General features: G+C 44.7%; 1 protein-coding gene across 8 annotated transcripts in view; it reads left to right on the top strand.

Moving 5' to 3' along the window:
* The window catches only part of LOC125965092 (serum amyloid A-2 protein), a 125,744-nt gene that overhangs the window by 74,791 nt on the left and 34,440 nt on the right, over positions 1–16,513 (top strand). For 4 of the 8 annotated variants that reach the window (XM_049712886.1, XM_049712883.1, XM_049712876.1 and 1 more), the window contains 2 exons: positions 6,887–7,025; positions 7,416–7,699. The exons of the other annotated variants lie outside the window; for them this stretch is intronic. In XM_049712886.1, the coding sequence (XP_049568843.1) occupies positions 6,898–7,025; positions 7,416–7,578 (291 nt within the window). In that variant the 5' untranslated portion in view covers positions 6,887–6,897 and the 3' untranslated portion in view covers positions 7,579–7,699. Of the gene's footprint in view, positions 1–6,886; positions 7,026–7,415; positions 7,700–16,513 lie in introns of those variants that run through there. 8 annotated transcript variants of the gene reach the window in all.

Below are 16,513 nucleotides of genomic sequence, written 5' to 3'. Positions count from 1 at the left end.
CACAACAGTGAGAGGCCCGCGTACCGCAAAACAAAAAAACAAAACAAAAAAAACCCTGACTTAAGTGTTTGTCAATTTCCATGGTGTAAATACTGCCACCACGGCTAATTTCAAAAGACGAAGACTTAACAGTTGGCTTGCAAAATCCCTGAAAATGTAACAGCTAGCTCTCCTGAGCTAGTATGAGCTGATTCCAGCACACCAGAAGGTAATCCACTTCCAAAGGGTAGAGACTACCAGCTATACCTTTGAAACTAAGTTGAAAGTTTCAAAGATTTCCCAGGTGAAAATAAGAAGCAAACCAAACTCTTTTAAAAAGCACTGGCTTTGGACTTCCCTGGCAGTCCAGTGGTTAAGATTCTCAGCTCCCAATGCAGGGGGCACGGGTCTGATCCCTGGTTGGGGAACTAGCATCCTGCATGACGCACAGCATGGCCTAAAAATAAATAAATAAATAAAAAATAAAAAGTACTGGCTTTTTAAGAAAACTCTCTTGAGAGAAAAATTAAAGTTTACTTCCCACAGTGCTTGCAAAGATAGCTACGTCATAGGTTATATATATTCTGTACCTTGAGCAAATACATTAATAAGTTATAGAAGTTGGTTGTCAGAGAATGAATAAGATAATTTTCCACTTTAAAAGATGGTTCTTAATTGAAAAAAGCTACAACAAAGGTAAGCATTAGTGTTCATCAAAAGATACCATAAAGAAACTTTTTAAAAAAGCAAATTTATTAGACAACTTTGCAGTTGCTGGGATTAAACTTATTACTCTAAACATTGATAAATAAAGGGAAAGAAAGCATTTTAAAAGAATTAGTGCATAGCTGTACATTATAATTTTGTTGAATCGTAAGTTTGTTAAATATAAAACCAAATACATTACTCCCATGAAAATGACTGAAAACATGAAAATAAAAGCCACAAGCTGGGGGAAGATATTTGTAACATACATAATCAAAAAGGCTTTATATGAAGTATATAAAGAGCTCCTACTAATCAATAAAAAAGGAAAAAGAAATAAATATAAATTTCACAGAAGAAAAAGTACAAATGGCTCATCAATATGTAAAAATGGGCAATCTCATTGACAATCAGGAAAACACAAATTTAAACTACAATGTGATACTATTTATCACTCACCAACTTGACAGAAAAAACAAATATGGCCTAGGATGTGGAGCAAGGGGGCCATGTATCCACTACTTGTGGGAATATAAATATATAAAATATAGAAATATGTATTGTAAATATATATATACAACCATTTTGGAAAGATAATTTGGTATTACCAACTAAGGTTCAACATAATCATATTCTATTTCACTTCTAGGTCTCTACCATTTGAACTCTTGTACTGGAATATTTGCACAAGATTACCAGAAGCAACACTGTAATAGTGAAACAGAAAAAACCCAAATGTTGAAATAAGCTGTGTTACATTCATGCTTGGCAATAGTCTTCAGCATTGAAAATGGAAGAACTACTGCAACAGTCATCAACCTGCCTATGTCTAAAGAACGTATTGTTGACCAAAATAAGCAAATGACTAGTGAATCCATACAATAGAAATCTATTTACAGAAAGTTCAAAAACTGGAAAAACCTTAAAAATACATTGTTTATGGATATGCATATGTGATTAAAAAAAACAATTTTAAAAAAAGCAAGGGAATGATAACACAAAGTTTGGGAAGGAGTTTACCTTTGGAGAAAGGGCAGGGAGAAGCATGCAGCAGAGAGTGGGACACAAGGGGCTTCTGCGGTGTTAGTAATATCCTGTTTCCTGGGTTGCTTGCGGGGGGCTTCCAGAGGGGGGATACTTTAAAAGTTTTAGATGGTAAAGTCATATATTAAGTTTAATTATTCTGCCACTGATCCTTCAAATGAACAAAATTCATAAATTCTAAAACTGCTCAACAAAAGATATGGTCATAGCACACATTGTTTCTTTTTTAAAAATTTTTATTGAAGTATAGTTGATTTACAATGTGGTGTTAGTTTCAGGTGTACAGCAAAGTGAATTGGTTATACACACGTTGTTTCCTAAATCATTCTAGTAATTTCCAAATAATTTGTTGATTTTTTAGTTGGTGTGTGTATTGTCTGACACAGCTGAGACTAGTCAAGTGATGCCCTTTCTGTGCCATGATTTGACATGGGGTAGCAGTGTACTCTTCAATACTCACCCATCAAATTGAAGTTGTTGTATGATGTGTAGTCTCAATAAGTGGAGAAAGAAAGGGTCCATGGTGCCGAATTCTTTCTGTACCCTGCAAGGTAACATGTTCAATTAATTAATGCTGGGATATAATTGACATAGAACATTATATTAGTTTCATGTGTACAACATAATGATTCGATATTTGTATATAGAGTCGGCCCTCCATATCCGTGAGGAGACACGGGTTTGAGCCCTGGTCCGGGAAGATCCCACATGCTGTGGAGCAGCTAAGCCCGTGTGCCACAACTACTGAGCCTGTGCTCTAGAGCCCGTGAGCTACAACTACTGAGCCCGCGAGCCACAGCTACTGAAGCCTGCACACCTAGAGCCTGTGCTGCGCAACAAGAGAAGCCACCGCAGTGAGAAGCCTATGCACCGCATTGAAGAGTAGCCTCAGCTCGCTGCAACTAGAGAAAGCCCGCGGGCAGCAACAAAGACCCAACGCAGCCAAAAAAACAACACAAAAAGAATTGGTGTAGAGAAACACAATTGAATTTTTATGTGAAACATGGCAATCTCACTGAATTCTCTTAATGGCTTCATTAGTGTGCCATTTGATTCTGATGGGCTCTCTACGTAAAAGCTTGCATCATTTAGAAATAATGATAGTTTCATTTCTTCTCTTCCATTTCTTATCCTCCTCATGTTTCTTGTCTTAGCAACGGGCAGGTCCTCCAGGAGAATGTGAAACTGAGGTGATTCTAAGAGGACACCCATGTCTCCTTCTTGGACTTCTTGAGAATGCACCTAAAGTGTCTTCTTTACACATAAGATTTGCTGTAGAGCAATGATTCTCAAGCTTTTGTGTCTCAGGGTCCCATTATACTCTGAAAAATTATTGAGGACCTCAAGAAATTTAATTTATCCTGACTCTATCAGGATTTAACACACTGGAAAGAAAAAATGTTTGAGCATTTAAAAACACAATAATATATTGTGCTGTTATGAAGTTTTATGAGGACTGAGTTAATTTATGAAAAACCCTTTGCAGAGTATCTAAAAAATGGTCAAATAAATAAATGAATAAATAAAAACACAATAATAAATCCATTATGTTAACATAAATAATATATTTTAATGAAAATAATCTTTTTCCAAAACAAAAAGATTAATAACAAATATAATAGCTTTACATTTTTGAAAAATTTTAAATATCTAGCTTAATAGAAGATAGCTGGATTCTCATGTCTGATCCTGCACTCAATCTGTCACAGTACATTATTTGGGTTGAAGTATAGAAAAAAATTCAACATCACACAGATATAACATATAGGTAGAAAACAGGAGAGCATTTTAATAGCATTTTATGATAATTCAGGCAATTCTTTGATACGATACCAAAACTTGACAAGTGGTAGTTTCTTAAAGGTCAGTTGCAATGTAGAAATCTCAAACCATATCAATGAATATTTCATACCCAGTACACTCATGAAAAAAATGAGAATGAAAAAGGAAAAGAATATCTTAGTGCTACTGTGAAAATAGTTTTGATCCCACAGACTCCCCTGAAAGGGTCTTAAGAGACCCTCAGGTTTCCCTAGAACACACTGTGAGAACTGCTGCTATAGATTATTGGTATTTAACCTTTATCAAGTCAAAAAGCCTCTCATTATTTTATAATACCTCTCTTTTTTGTTGTCATGATAGGTGCTGACCTTTATGAAATGCGTGGCTGAGAGGCTGAGAGGGCTTTCTCTGCCCTGGAGCTGAGAGCTCAGCACAGGTACACAGACTGGTGGAAAGTGCTCGGGGCACCCACGACATTCGGTGGGGTGGCCTGTCAATTTTGAAGCTCAAGTGCTTTACACATGAGTTCAAAGGATTTAATTTCTGACACATCGGCTGTCTGGTCCAGAAGGGACCATCCTGAGGAAACGACCAGGAAGGCAAGGTCCAGGCTGGAGGAGTATCCTCTAACCACACACCTGCCAGCAGCCTGGGGGCCTCCTTCCTGGAGCTCCACACCCTCTTCTCCACAGCCCAGGTGGCCCAGGCCTCAGCCCCTCCACCCCTGACAGTGGCCACCAGGCAGAACAGGCCTTGCTGTTTTCTCAGGGTTGCACAATGAGGAATATGACCTGTGGATGAGGACAGCCACTGGTCTCCAGTAAGTTACCCTTTGCAATTTTGTAGGAGAAATGACCTGCAGGGACTCTCCCCCAGGCACCAGTCCAGCTTTCCTTCTCACCCCATGCCCCCAGCAGGGATGGCTCAGTATAAATGCAGCCACCTGTCCCCAGCAGGTCTGCTCCACCAGGTTCAGGTGAGAAAGTTCTCCAAGGAGTGATTTCTTTGAAAACACTTACTTTAATTCTTCTCTTTTGTATTTGTCCTGAATGAGGTCAGTGCTGGCAGCGTGGTGCATGGGAAATGCTTTTTGATTAATTACAGGCTGCTTTAGCAAGACACAGCTACGTCCCAGCTGCTCTCTTCTTCCACCATAGACACCTTGGTGACCTCTTAGACAGGCTTGGGTTCAGGGTTGGTGGGTTCAGAGCTGAGGGCTAGTGGCTTCGAGTGAGGTCCTACTGCAATATTGCCTAGGTGGACCACTGAGAGTCTAATGAGAACAAGTGGAAAGAACAGCCGGGCTCTCCTCGACATACAAATCCCAAAGTGGGTGTACAAGGCTTGTCCGTGTCTCCCTGACCCTCTCCTTTCATTTCAGCACAATGAAGCTTTTCACAGGCCTCATTCTCTGCTCCTTGGTGCTGGGAGTCCACAGCCAATGGTTTTCCTTCCTTGGTGAGGCTTATGACGGTAAGGCTGGTGGAGGGGGGATGACACCCATGGGCCTCTGGGATTCACCATGAGCGCTCTTAAGGGTTGGAGCTACTGTCTTAGGCGGTGCTGCCCTATGTGGTAGAATGTGCCAGGTGTTTGGGGAGCTTTTTTTCAGACAGATTGAAAACCACAGGATTTATGTCAATCAGTCACTAGAGAAAGAACAGTCATCATTCCCAGCTGAAATGGAAGTTTGAATGGAAGACATAAAATAAGTCTTGAAATGGTACAGCATTTCCCTCAGACCAATTGCATGAAGGAGGATGGAAGCTATCCATCTATTTCCCCTCTCTTCTTCTCTCCCTCCACTCATTTCTCCCTTCCTCCCTCCCTTTCCCTCTTCTTTCCTTCCTTCCTCTCTTCCTCTTCTCTTCCTTCTTACCTTCCATTTCCTAATTGGATAATTCAGGGACCTTCAGCTTAGCTCTTGCTCCTGCTTCCTATACTCAGTGACACTGTCCCTGGTTCAGTCTGTTTCCTACCCTTTTATAGCCTTTTAACTGACAAAAAAACCCGTGTGCGACCGGGGCGGGGAACCTAATAACATATCTCAAGCTTCCAGTAGGAACTCGGCCCTTACATGCACTTCAGGGTGACCAACTCTCCTGCTTTGCCCAGGTCTGAGGACTTTTCCAGGACACTTTCAACGCTAACTGGGGCAGTTCCAGGAAAACAGGGGCAGTTCTGGTTAGGCTGGGACAGTTGGTCACCTACTTACCTGCAGAATACCTCCGTGAGGGAGGCATCTCCCCCCATCTGAAGGGGAGAAAACCGAGGCTGAGAGCAGCCGAGTCTGCTGCCCAGGGACTAAGTGCCAGTCAGCAGGTGGCAGGACAGAAGTTTGAACCCAGCTGTGCACGAGGCCACAGCTCTTGCTGGGCAGACTTGTCCCAGTGCCACTCCCTCAAGCTGGGGGCTTATCAATCTCAGCTGCATGTTGGATTCACCTGGGGAGCAGTGAAAACTATTGATGCCTGAGACCCACCCCAGAGAGTGTGAGGTAACTGGCCTGGGCTGTGAGGTAGGTCTCAGGGGACTTTCAGTACCTCCCCAGCTGATTGGAAGGTGTAACCAGGCTGAGGCAAGACCCACTGCTCGAGGGCTTGCTTCCTCAGGCAGCCCACGTCATCAATACCGTCCACTAGAAAGTCCTCAGGATGCCATTCACGTGCCTAACAGGCAGGGGAATCAAGTCACAGTTAGCGCATTCGCGCAGCAGGAATACATTTCTTAGGCGTCAGGGCAGAGGTGCTGCATGTCTGCCCCTTTCTCAGAATCTGTCCTCCATGTCACCTCCTCACTCACCCAAATCCCCTGGATCTCATCCTATGCGGCTTCCTTTTATAACAGTGGTTCGGGGCCAAGGGCAATTTTGTGTCCTGGAGATATCTGGCAATGTTTGGAAACACTTTTGGTTGTCCCACTTGGGGAAGAGGTTGCCCGTTAGTGGGTAAAAGTGAGGGATGCTGTTAAACGTGTTACAATACCCAGGACAGCCCTGAACAGCAAAGAATTATCTGGCTTAAAATGTCAGTAGTATGAAGCTGAGGAATCCTGCCCTATAAAGATAGCTCCCTTCTCTCCTTAAACGTATCACATAGAGCCCTAAGTGAGATGCAGTCCAGAGACAGCATCGTAGGGGCCCGACAACCGGGTCCAACGCAGCTGTGCCCCTCCCCCCATAACGACTCTCATTCGAGTTACCAGGAGCAGGAAACTAGACACAAGAATGCTCTTCTCAATCTATGGCACTCATGGTGCTATAGCCACAGGATGAAACTGAGTCAGTGGAAGAGTTTTCATTCCTTGCTTCTTCCCTAAGGTGTGTCACAGTTTTCTGTCCACCTGATAATCCTTCCTCTGTGTGCTTTCCTCCCAGGGGCTAAAGACATGTGGCGAGCCTACTCTGACATGAGAGAAGCCAATTACAAAGATGCAGACAAGTACTTCCACGCCCGGGGCAACTATGACGCTGCCCGAAGGGGACCTGGGGGCGCCTGGGCTGCTGAAGTGATCAGGTACCAGGGGCCCTGAGGATGCAGGGATGGGTGTGAGAGCCTTGGACAGCCAGGAGGGGCCAAGCCCTGGAGAACTTCCTGTAGGGCTGTGGCCTCTCCTCCTCTTATCCACCCTCACCCTCTGTGTCCTGTGTGGGGTCTGAGTGGCTGAAGAGCAGAGCAAGGCTGGTGGGACAGACGATTCCCCAGCCTCCCCCATGGGTGCTGTTCACCCAGCATAAGGGGACCCGCAGGGCTGAGGTGGGCTGAGCCCGGGCAGCCTCAGGCTTCATTCCCTCTTTCCTAGCTCCTGTCAGAGTCCTCGATTCCTTGGAAAGAGGAGAGATGGGGAGGGTGGGCTGTTGCTCGTCAGCCCTGGAGTAATCCCCTACCTGCCCTCCTCCATTCCAGCGATGCCAGGGAGAATAGTCAGAGAGTCACAGACCTTTTTAAGCATGGAGACAGTGGCCACGGACGGGAGGACTCAGAGGCTGACCAGTTTGCCAATAGATGGGGCCGGAGCGGCAAAGACCCCAATTACTTCCGACCTCCTGGCCTGCCCGACAAGTACTGAGCTGCCTCTCACTCTGCTCAGGAGACGACGGGGCTGTGAGCCCCCAAGGGCAGGGACGCTGAGCTTGTGAGTTCTCTGTCCACAGAAGCCAGCAGATCTAATAAATGCTTAAGAGATTGAATGTTGAAAACCGTGTATTATTCTTTGATATAAGGACAGCCTGTTTGTTCCCAAGGGGTGATGGCTGGACACCCACATGAAGACCGAGTCTGTGCCTGTGTCTTGGGTGTCAGGGCCACAATCTCAGCATCATACCGCAGACACCCTGCTCCACCCCTTCCCCTAATCAGACCCGCTCCCCTCCAGGCCCCTCTGGTTACTGTGGTGCTCTTTCTAGGCCCTTCAGTATTCAGGCCTCTTCACTCCCTGGCAGTTGGGTCCTGTCAGCTTCTCTGCCCTGGGGTCTAGTGTCCTTAGTGCGTCCTCAGTGGTGTCTGTGTGTGGGCAGGGGACACAGCCTCGGGACGACTGAATCGTGGAATCCTGCTCCAGCAGCTGCACCTTGATCTTCTGTTCATTTCTCAGCAACACCTACAAATCCATCTATGAACCAATTTCTGTCTGTGCCATCCAGAAGTGCCTCCAACGCTGTCTCCCTTCACTCTATATTCCTTTCCTGATGCAAGTGTCCAGGAATAAACATGTCCAGAAACGGAGGCATAGGGACGCCATGAAGATTAAGTATCAGGAGGTTTTGTATTGCATTGGATATGTATCAGGTCCTTGAGAAGAAGTCATTTTCCCTCCCTGGACCCTTCCCAACAGAGGAAAGCCAGTAGCATGTTACTCTTTTTCCAGTCATGCCGCATGGTTTGTGGGATCTTAGTTCTCCCCCCAGGGATTGAACCCAGGCCCACGGCAGTGAGAGCTCCAAGTCTTAACCACTGGACTGCCACGGAAGTCCCAGCATGTTACTTCTTACTGAGGAAAACAGTGTCTAATAAAAGGGGTTTGGGCCTGTTAGAGCACAGGAATTATGAGTGACTCTATAAATCACAAATTCCTAGAGAAACCAATAACCTTCTTCCTTGGATAAAAATTTGGTTTTGGTGTTTGGTTTTTTCAGATTACAGATTCCAGGAAGTAAAATGATCTAACACTTTAAAGAGTGGGGAACAGGGGCTTCTGTGGTGGCACAGTGGTTAAGAATCCACCTGCCAATGCAGGGGACACGGGTTCGAGCCCTAGTCCGGGAAGATCCCACATGTCGCAAAGCAACTAAGCCTGTGCACCACAACTACCGAGCCTGCGCTCTAGAGCCCGCGAGCCACAACTGCTGATCCCACACGCCACAAGTACAGAAGCCCGCGCGCCTAGAGCCCGTGCTCCGCAGCAAGAGAAGCCACCACAATGAGAAGCCCACGCACTGCAACGAAGAGTAGCACCCGCTCGCCGCAACTAGAGAAAGCCCGCGTGCAACAACGAAGACCCAATGCAGCCCAAAAAAAAAAAGAATGGTGAATAGACTTCTGTATCCAACTTTTATTTCAAGTAATAAAAAGGCTGATTATTAAATTTTTCCTATTTACAATAATTTGGAGAACTTGCTTTATCTAAACTTTCAAGTCATCCTTTCTCCTGCTTTTCCTTTCTTTCCCCTCATTTTGCAAATTCTATACCTTCAGTACCTGGGATAGAAATCTAATAGTGAACATTCTCATAATAGGAGTCTCCTTACAACCTGGGGTCTGTTGAGACTTTACCACTAGAGCCCTAAACTCAGCAGTGCTTTGAGCCTGTTCTTGCCAGCCAATCTGCCACCACACTCTCCCTAATCCCGGTTACCCTGCTCCTGCTTTATTTTGTCAGACTCACTTTTCTGAGACACAGCCTCTACGTACACCTCTGACAGTGCCTTCTGATGGGAACTGTATGAGAAAGTTCTCCTGTGACTAACTACCTTACAGACACACTTTTTCTTCCTCCTTGACAAGGAAGTTAAACTTGTCTTTCCCCTACAGGGATCATTTCATCATGAATCGTCTCCCCTTAGGAGTGCTCCTGAATCCCACTTTCAGAGTAGAAGTGTGTGCCGGTTATCAGTTTATTTACTCTGAACTCCACGTCCACCCTTCTTTGCCCCGCTTGTGATACTGGAACTGGTAAACATTTCTCCTGTGCCAGCTGGGCACAGTGTTAATCTCTGTCCTTTCAGGGCGCAGGAGGGATGTTGTAGGACACAAACACTTCCTGGTTTGTGCTTTCCTTCTGCCCAGCTCCTGTGGTGCTCTTCTCTTGCACAGGACACGCAGTGACACTCACACCAGGGAGGAAAATGTGCTTGTTCCTCACATGGGCAAAACCTTGCAGAGTCCAGACAGTCAGTAACAGCTTTCCCAATAAAGCACCACATTGAAAACCCTGAGTTCAATCCACATCACTCTTCACTCTTGCACGTTTTCCTCTTCCTCTTTATAGTCAGACTTGTTGAAAACCTGCCCATCTGCACTTTCTGATTCCTCGCTTCTGACTCACACTTGAACCCACACCAGCCTGTCCTCTGTCCCCACCACTCAGCAAAACAGCTCTGGTCACCACTGACCTCCATGTTGCCAAAACAACTGACATGTTTCTCTCCTCCTATCAGGAGGCCTCTGAGCCATGCTCAGCACAGTTGTCCTCTCCCTCCTTCCTGGAAGGTTCTCTCTTGGCTTCATAGTACCACACTCTCCTTTTGCTTCCCTTCAGTTTTCCTTTATCTCCTTAGCTGGGTCTTTTCATCTCCCCAAACTCTAAGTGTCCCTCAGACTTGGTTCTGGGCTCGCACTTTTTATTTCTCTGTATTCTCCCCAACAAGCGCAGCTAACAGTATCTACATGCTGACGCCTCTGAAACTTATATCTCCCCCTCAGAACCTGGTTTCCAAGCTCCATGCTTGTTTATCTGATTGGCCTCCTGAAACCTCTGATTGGATGGCTTCCACAGATCTCACACACTGCATGTCCAAAGGAAACGCTCATCTCCGTCCAGAACTCTTCACCCCCAGGCCACTCCAATTCAGCAAATGACACGACTCTTCCCTCTGTGGCTCACCCCAGATATTGGGAAATGTGCTCGATGCTTCCCTTGCCTTTACCTCCACATCCAATCCACTAGCAAGCCCTGTGATTCTACTTCCAAAATTCATCTCTAGCCCATCAGCTTGGTCTCACGTGCACCTCCACGCTCCTGGCCACACCTGTTCTCACCTGGGTTCCTGCAACAGCTGTCTCAGTAGTCTCCCCATCTTCATGGCTTCCGCCTCTGCTTAAGTGTGACTGTATAGTTTATCATCTAAGCCAAGTCACTTTTCATTGTGAAAGAGACATTATTGATAATTATACCTGGATGACAGGAATAAACTGGAACTGTCCTGGGCAAAAGAGAGCATGTAGGTACCCTACCTCTGAGTCTAGCATACAAACTATACTCAGATCATGTCTCTCCCCTGCTTAAAATCCTTCAATGGATTCCCATGTCCCTTAAAATATAATCCAGGTGCTTATCATGGCTTACAAAGCCCAGTGTGATCTGTCCCTGGCCACCCTCCAGCAGCATCTCATGCCACCCCTTCCCAAGCTCCCCACTCTCCAGTATCACCAACAAACCAAGATTTTCTTTGGCACAGGACGTTTGCAGGTGACATTTTCTCTGCCCACATACTCCTCTGCTCGCTTTTCACAAGGATGGGAATGTCTCACCTGTGGGGTTCTCCCGAATTCACTGTTTCTTGAGAGAGGCCTTCCTGGTCATCCTGGCTGACTCACTCTGGTTATTCTTTACAGTTTACCAATTTTTAACATGTGGGATTCTTTTACTCAATTTTTGGTTTATTCTTCTAATTTTTGTTTGGGTTTTCTTTTGGTCCATCTTCCTCCCTTGTATTATAAAATCAGTGAGAGAAGTGACCATTTCTCTCTTGTTCACCCCTAATATCCCGTACCTGGCATATAATGGCATCTCAACAAATGCTTATTGAAAATGAATAATTGACCTAGTCTTTTATTTTACTAATACAAGAAAGGTTTTCTTTCAAAGAAGGTCAGACTAGTTATAAGGAACAGGAAGGAGCTAAGGAAGAGGGAGATAAGAAAGGTAAAGAAGAAGGAATAAGAGCAGAGTCAAGGGGAAGCAAGAGGCAGAGGGATCCAACCCACAAAGGATGGTTAACCCCAAGGGGAGCAGAAACTTCTCTGGCTCTGAGAAAGGAACGAGGGTGAAGAGAGTGGGGTCAGGGGATGCAGCACATTTGAGATGGACGACAGGGACCTGCGGGAATCTGGTTGTACCTGCTCTTGCTGTAGGTGAGTGTCCCCAGGACTCGTCACACTCCAGTGCGTTCGCCCGTTTTCTTGTCTGTCTTTAGAGCCAGTAGGTAGGGAACCCAAGGGCAAAGGCCTGTCTCTTTTATTGTGTGTTGTCATTGTATCCACAGTGCCTGTCATAGGGCCTCACAAATAGTAGCTGCTTTATACATATTTGTTGAAATGAATGAATAAGGTCTGAGAAGAGTATTGTTCAGAAGTGGACAGAACTGGGGGGAGGGTTTGGGAGTTGTAGAAAGTATGGATGTGGTTTGGATCTGCAGAATGTGGTAATGAGTCACTTTGAGGTGACTACTAAATCTGTACAAATATCATACTCACACCAGCCAAAATGATATAATTTTACTTCATCATAGAAAATATTCAGTTTTCTCCAACGATACTGTGCACACTCCCTCATAGAAATGAAAATGAGGAACGCCATGTGCAAATAAACTGTTAGTCGTTGTGGTAGCTGATGAGAAGCCTTGGGAGAAATAAATGAATATTTTGAATTTCCAAAGTACTGTGCTGATTATCAGAGGGGCAAGTTAGCAGAGAACACTCTGTGAGACTAGAGGAGGGGAAAAAGGACACACTGTATTTCTCTGAGTCTAAGACCCCTAGACTGAAAGATGTGTTACTATTTATACACCACCAAGAAAAAAGATGCTACCATTTAGATTCAGACATAATGTTTTCTTATCACTCTGAATTTTTACTTTACACGTACTGAGAGAGTTCTTTTAAACTTAGACATAGATTTTAATCTTACATCACTCTTGTGTATAAACAAAAAGGAAAGCATACACAAAATTAATCCTAAAGCAATGACAACAATTTCATGAGTGCTGCCTGGTCATTAGTGAATGTAAGACACATCCTAATTTCAGAAATGTATAATCAAGGAATGTGTGTCCTAGAAATGATGAAATATGAGATATAAATGTAAACCTATGCAAGTTCTCTCTCTCTCACTATATTTACTGAGAAGAAATAATAATAAGCTTTGAGCTATTATTAATCATCAGGTGTGATGGGGGTGCTCCTGAGGTGAGGTTCAGCTTCATACCAGCCCCTCAGCTATGGAGGACCTCCCCAGAGAGGAGCAGGTTATCCACAACTGGTCCTGATGATGGTCCATGTTCCAAGCTCCCTCCTTAGCTGAGGTGTCACCTCACCTGGCGCAGCACTGCCTTTATTCTAACCCCAGAATGACTGAGGGCCTCTTCTCTTCCTGCAGAGATGGCAGATGGGAAAGAGCTCACCCCATCTCCTTCCTAGTCACACTCCACCACTGCCTCTTTAAGCTCTGCTGGCATGGGTGCTCCAACCTTTTAGAAATCCCCAGAACAGTCACCGGCTCCTACACATGTCAACTCTCTCAAGAACTCCCTCACCGTACTCCCTTCTGCTTTGATAGGGGCACCAGAATGAGCTGGGAGTGTTTGCAGTGAGCACGCACCCAGCTGAGAACTGAACAGACATTCTTCTATTCTTCTTGGCACCCTGAACCAATGTGAGGAAATCACCTATCTCCACAAATACTGCACTCCCCACAAGACTGACGACACTGCCGTCTCTCCCTCCCTTTCCTCTGGCGTTTCCTAAGTGGACCAGAGGTGGAATGGGTTGGAGAGGTGTTGATTGCAGAGGCCGGCACTGCTGCCTCTTTGTCAGCCTTGGGAGTTTACTGAGGTCTGGCCCTGCTTCCTGGATGCCCTCTCTAGGATGTGGGGTACTTGGAGCTGCTGTGTCCTCAGCTGTGGGTGATAGAAAAGAAGCATCACTCAACAGCCTGTTTTTCACTCTCGGGTGCATAGGGAGCCCTTTCACCACTCTCTAGTTTCCCAGGTTTGCTTTTTGAAATCTGTAATTATGGGAAAGAAGACCCAGGTCCTTTCTGAGGATAGTGTGCTTTGTTTATACACACATTTACTACCTGTGGAGTCCTGTCAAACCACTCTGTTTAAACCATAGTTGCAAAATCGCCCGTCAATGACCCACTGATACGTTTCCTGAAAGAGTTGGACAAATGGGCAATAACTCAGGCTGGCCAGCGTGTCTAGTTCCTGGACGATCTGACCTGGGAGGGAGCCAGTGCACTGAGATCATCCTTTATTCTCTGCAGGGTGGACTTGGGACTGTCCAAAACAGTCTAACAAAGAGTCTCTAAAAACCTCAATTTATCCTTCCAGTAAAGATGCCTACAGAACTCATTCGTCCTTTTATTCACTATTCAACACCCATTTAATAATTCCCCCAGTATGTGGCAGGAACTGTTCTGGGCGCTGGGAATCTGAGATAGACAAGATCAGTGCTCTCATGCGGGTAACATTCCACTGGAGAGGTATTATTAAGCTAATCAGTATTTAATGAAATTGAATTAAAATATATTGTCCAGTTACTTGTTTATATGCTAATAACGGCTGCCAAGTTCAGGTGTCAACTCTATAACCTACGGCTAAGAATCCAAACGCCCAGGCTTCACAGGCTGGATTTGAATTTCGGCTTTGCCACTGACTGTGGTAGGTAAGGGTAGTAACATACAAAAATGATTATGATAAGCTGTGGAGTGAAAAAGCAGAACATAAAACGATAGTGTTATATCACCCTGTTTTTGTTTATGGGTTTATATGTCTACATGCACTGAGACAATAGATTGGAAACATGACGTTTCTACAGAGGTTCTTCCTGCACACCGGTCCCCCACCCCCACCACCGCGCCCGCCCCGTCTAGGCTGATGAAATTCGTATTGCTTTTATTTTCATTTTTATACTTATTTTAAATTTTTCGATTTTCTTCAGTGGACATGTTTGTCCAATAAGATTCATTAAGTCTGCCTGTGTCTAGGCATTTTCCTAGGTACTGAGTATGATGATGAAGAAAACCAACAGCCCAGTTCCTGTCCCGATCGGGATTCCAAGGATGAGATAAGGAAAAACAGCAAATGTCCATTTATAATATAGTTGACTTGTATATGCCTCTCTCTCTTTACACACACACCTCCCCACAACAACACTAAATGTGCAGACACGTACGTACACATAAATAACGCAGCGAAATGAACAACGATTATAAAATAAGAATCGATAAACCTGTCAGAGTCACATAAAAAATTTATAATGGAAGATAAGAGGAAAATCTTTTTTCTGCTGCGGCCTCTCCCGTTGCCGAGCACAGGCTCCCGACGCGCATGCTCAGCAGCCATGGCTCACGGGCCCAGCCGCTCCGCGGCATGTGGGATCCTCCCGGACCGGGGCACGAACCCGCGTCCCCTGCATCGGCAGGCGGACTCTCAACCACTGCGCCACCAGGGAAGCCCAGATGTCCCTAATCTTTATGTGCCATATTCCATCTGTTAATAATCCTATTCTGACCTTTTCTTTTCCATATGATTTCTTTTTCTCTCAGGACTGCATCTCTTTCAGTGTTAAACAATGTGTTTCCAGCACTTGACCTTGAAAACTATAGGCCCTACTCGTCTCTGGCAAAAGAAGTCTCCTCAAGATAAGAAATAGAAAATGTTCCCTCTCTCCTGGAGCTGCAAGAATAGCAGATAGGATCACAAAAACTGTATCCAGAAAAGTTATTTCTAACAGAGGAGTTTTTTAAAACAACAACAACAACAAAAGAGACATCAGAGATTGTCACTGTGTCCTGTGAGAGCAACCCTGTAATACTTTATTTATTATTTAGACACTAATCTGTGTATTTGAAGCAAAATTCTTTTTTGATGGAAGCTTTTAGACTGGAAAAGTGGATAGCTGGGTCATGCCAAGGCAACGGCACTGAGCTATAGAAACCTTCAAAACTGTTGGAGGGCATATGGGCGGGCTGCCCTCCTGGACAGCAGAGTGACACTTCACAGTGAAAACAAGGATGTGCACGCCAGCAATATCACTCTTTTGATATACATGGCACATTGCGGATGTCATCTTTTTTCTGGTCTAATGCATGTAACGTCTGCTTATTTCATTTGCATTTTTCTGGTTACTAATGATTTGTGCATCCCTCTGTGAGCTTATTACTTCTAGTGTGTTGTCTGTAAACTATTTTTTGTGTACCTTTCACCCATTTTTCTATTGGGGTTGCCATCTTTTTCTTAATGATTCACAGAAGTTCCTTGTATATTTGAAATATTAATCCCTTGCCGTAATTTAGACGTTGTCTTTTTCCCATTCTCTATCTGAAAATAAATTCTTAATTTTCATGTAATGAAATACCATTTTATGTCTTGTGTTTTGTGCTTTTGAAGTTTTCTTTTTTCCTTTTTCTTTTCTTTTTTTTTTTTGTGGTACGCGGGCCTCTCACTGTTGTGGCCTCTCCCGTTGCGGAGCACAAGCTCCAGACGCGCAGGCTCAGCGGCCATGGCTCACGGGCCCAGCAGCTCCGCGGCATGTGGGATCTTCCCGGACCGGGGCACGAACCTGTGTCCCCTGCATTGGCAGGCGGACTCTCAACCACTGCGCCACCAGGGAAGCCCGCTTTTGAAGTTTTGTTTAAGAATTTTTTCCTCATCTCTACATCACAAATATATTATTTGATATTCTTTTCTATTAACCTTATAGTTTTACCTTCATGTTTATGTATTTAATACTTCTGGAGTGAACATTTGTATACGTATTAGGTAAGGATCCAGTTTTATTTT

Source organism: Orcinus orca, chromosome 8 (assembly GCF_937001465.1).
Source record: "Orcinus orca chromosome 8, mOrcOrc1.1, whole genome shotgun sequence".
Classification (NCBI taxonomy): domain Eukaryota; kingdom Metazoa; phylum Chordata; class Mammalia; order Artiodactyla; family Delphinidae; genus Orcinus; species Orcinus orca.
The sequence above is the reverse complement of the archived record's forward strand: the minus strand, read 5'-3'. Positions and strand labels throughout refer to the sequence as shown.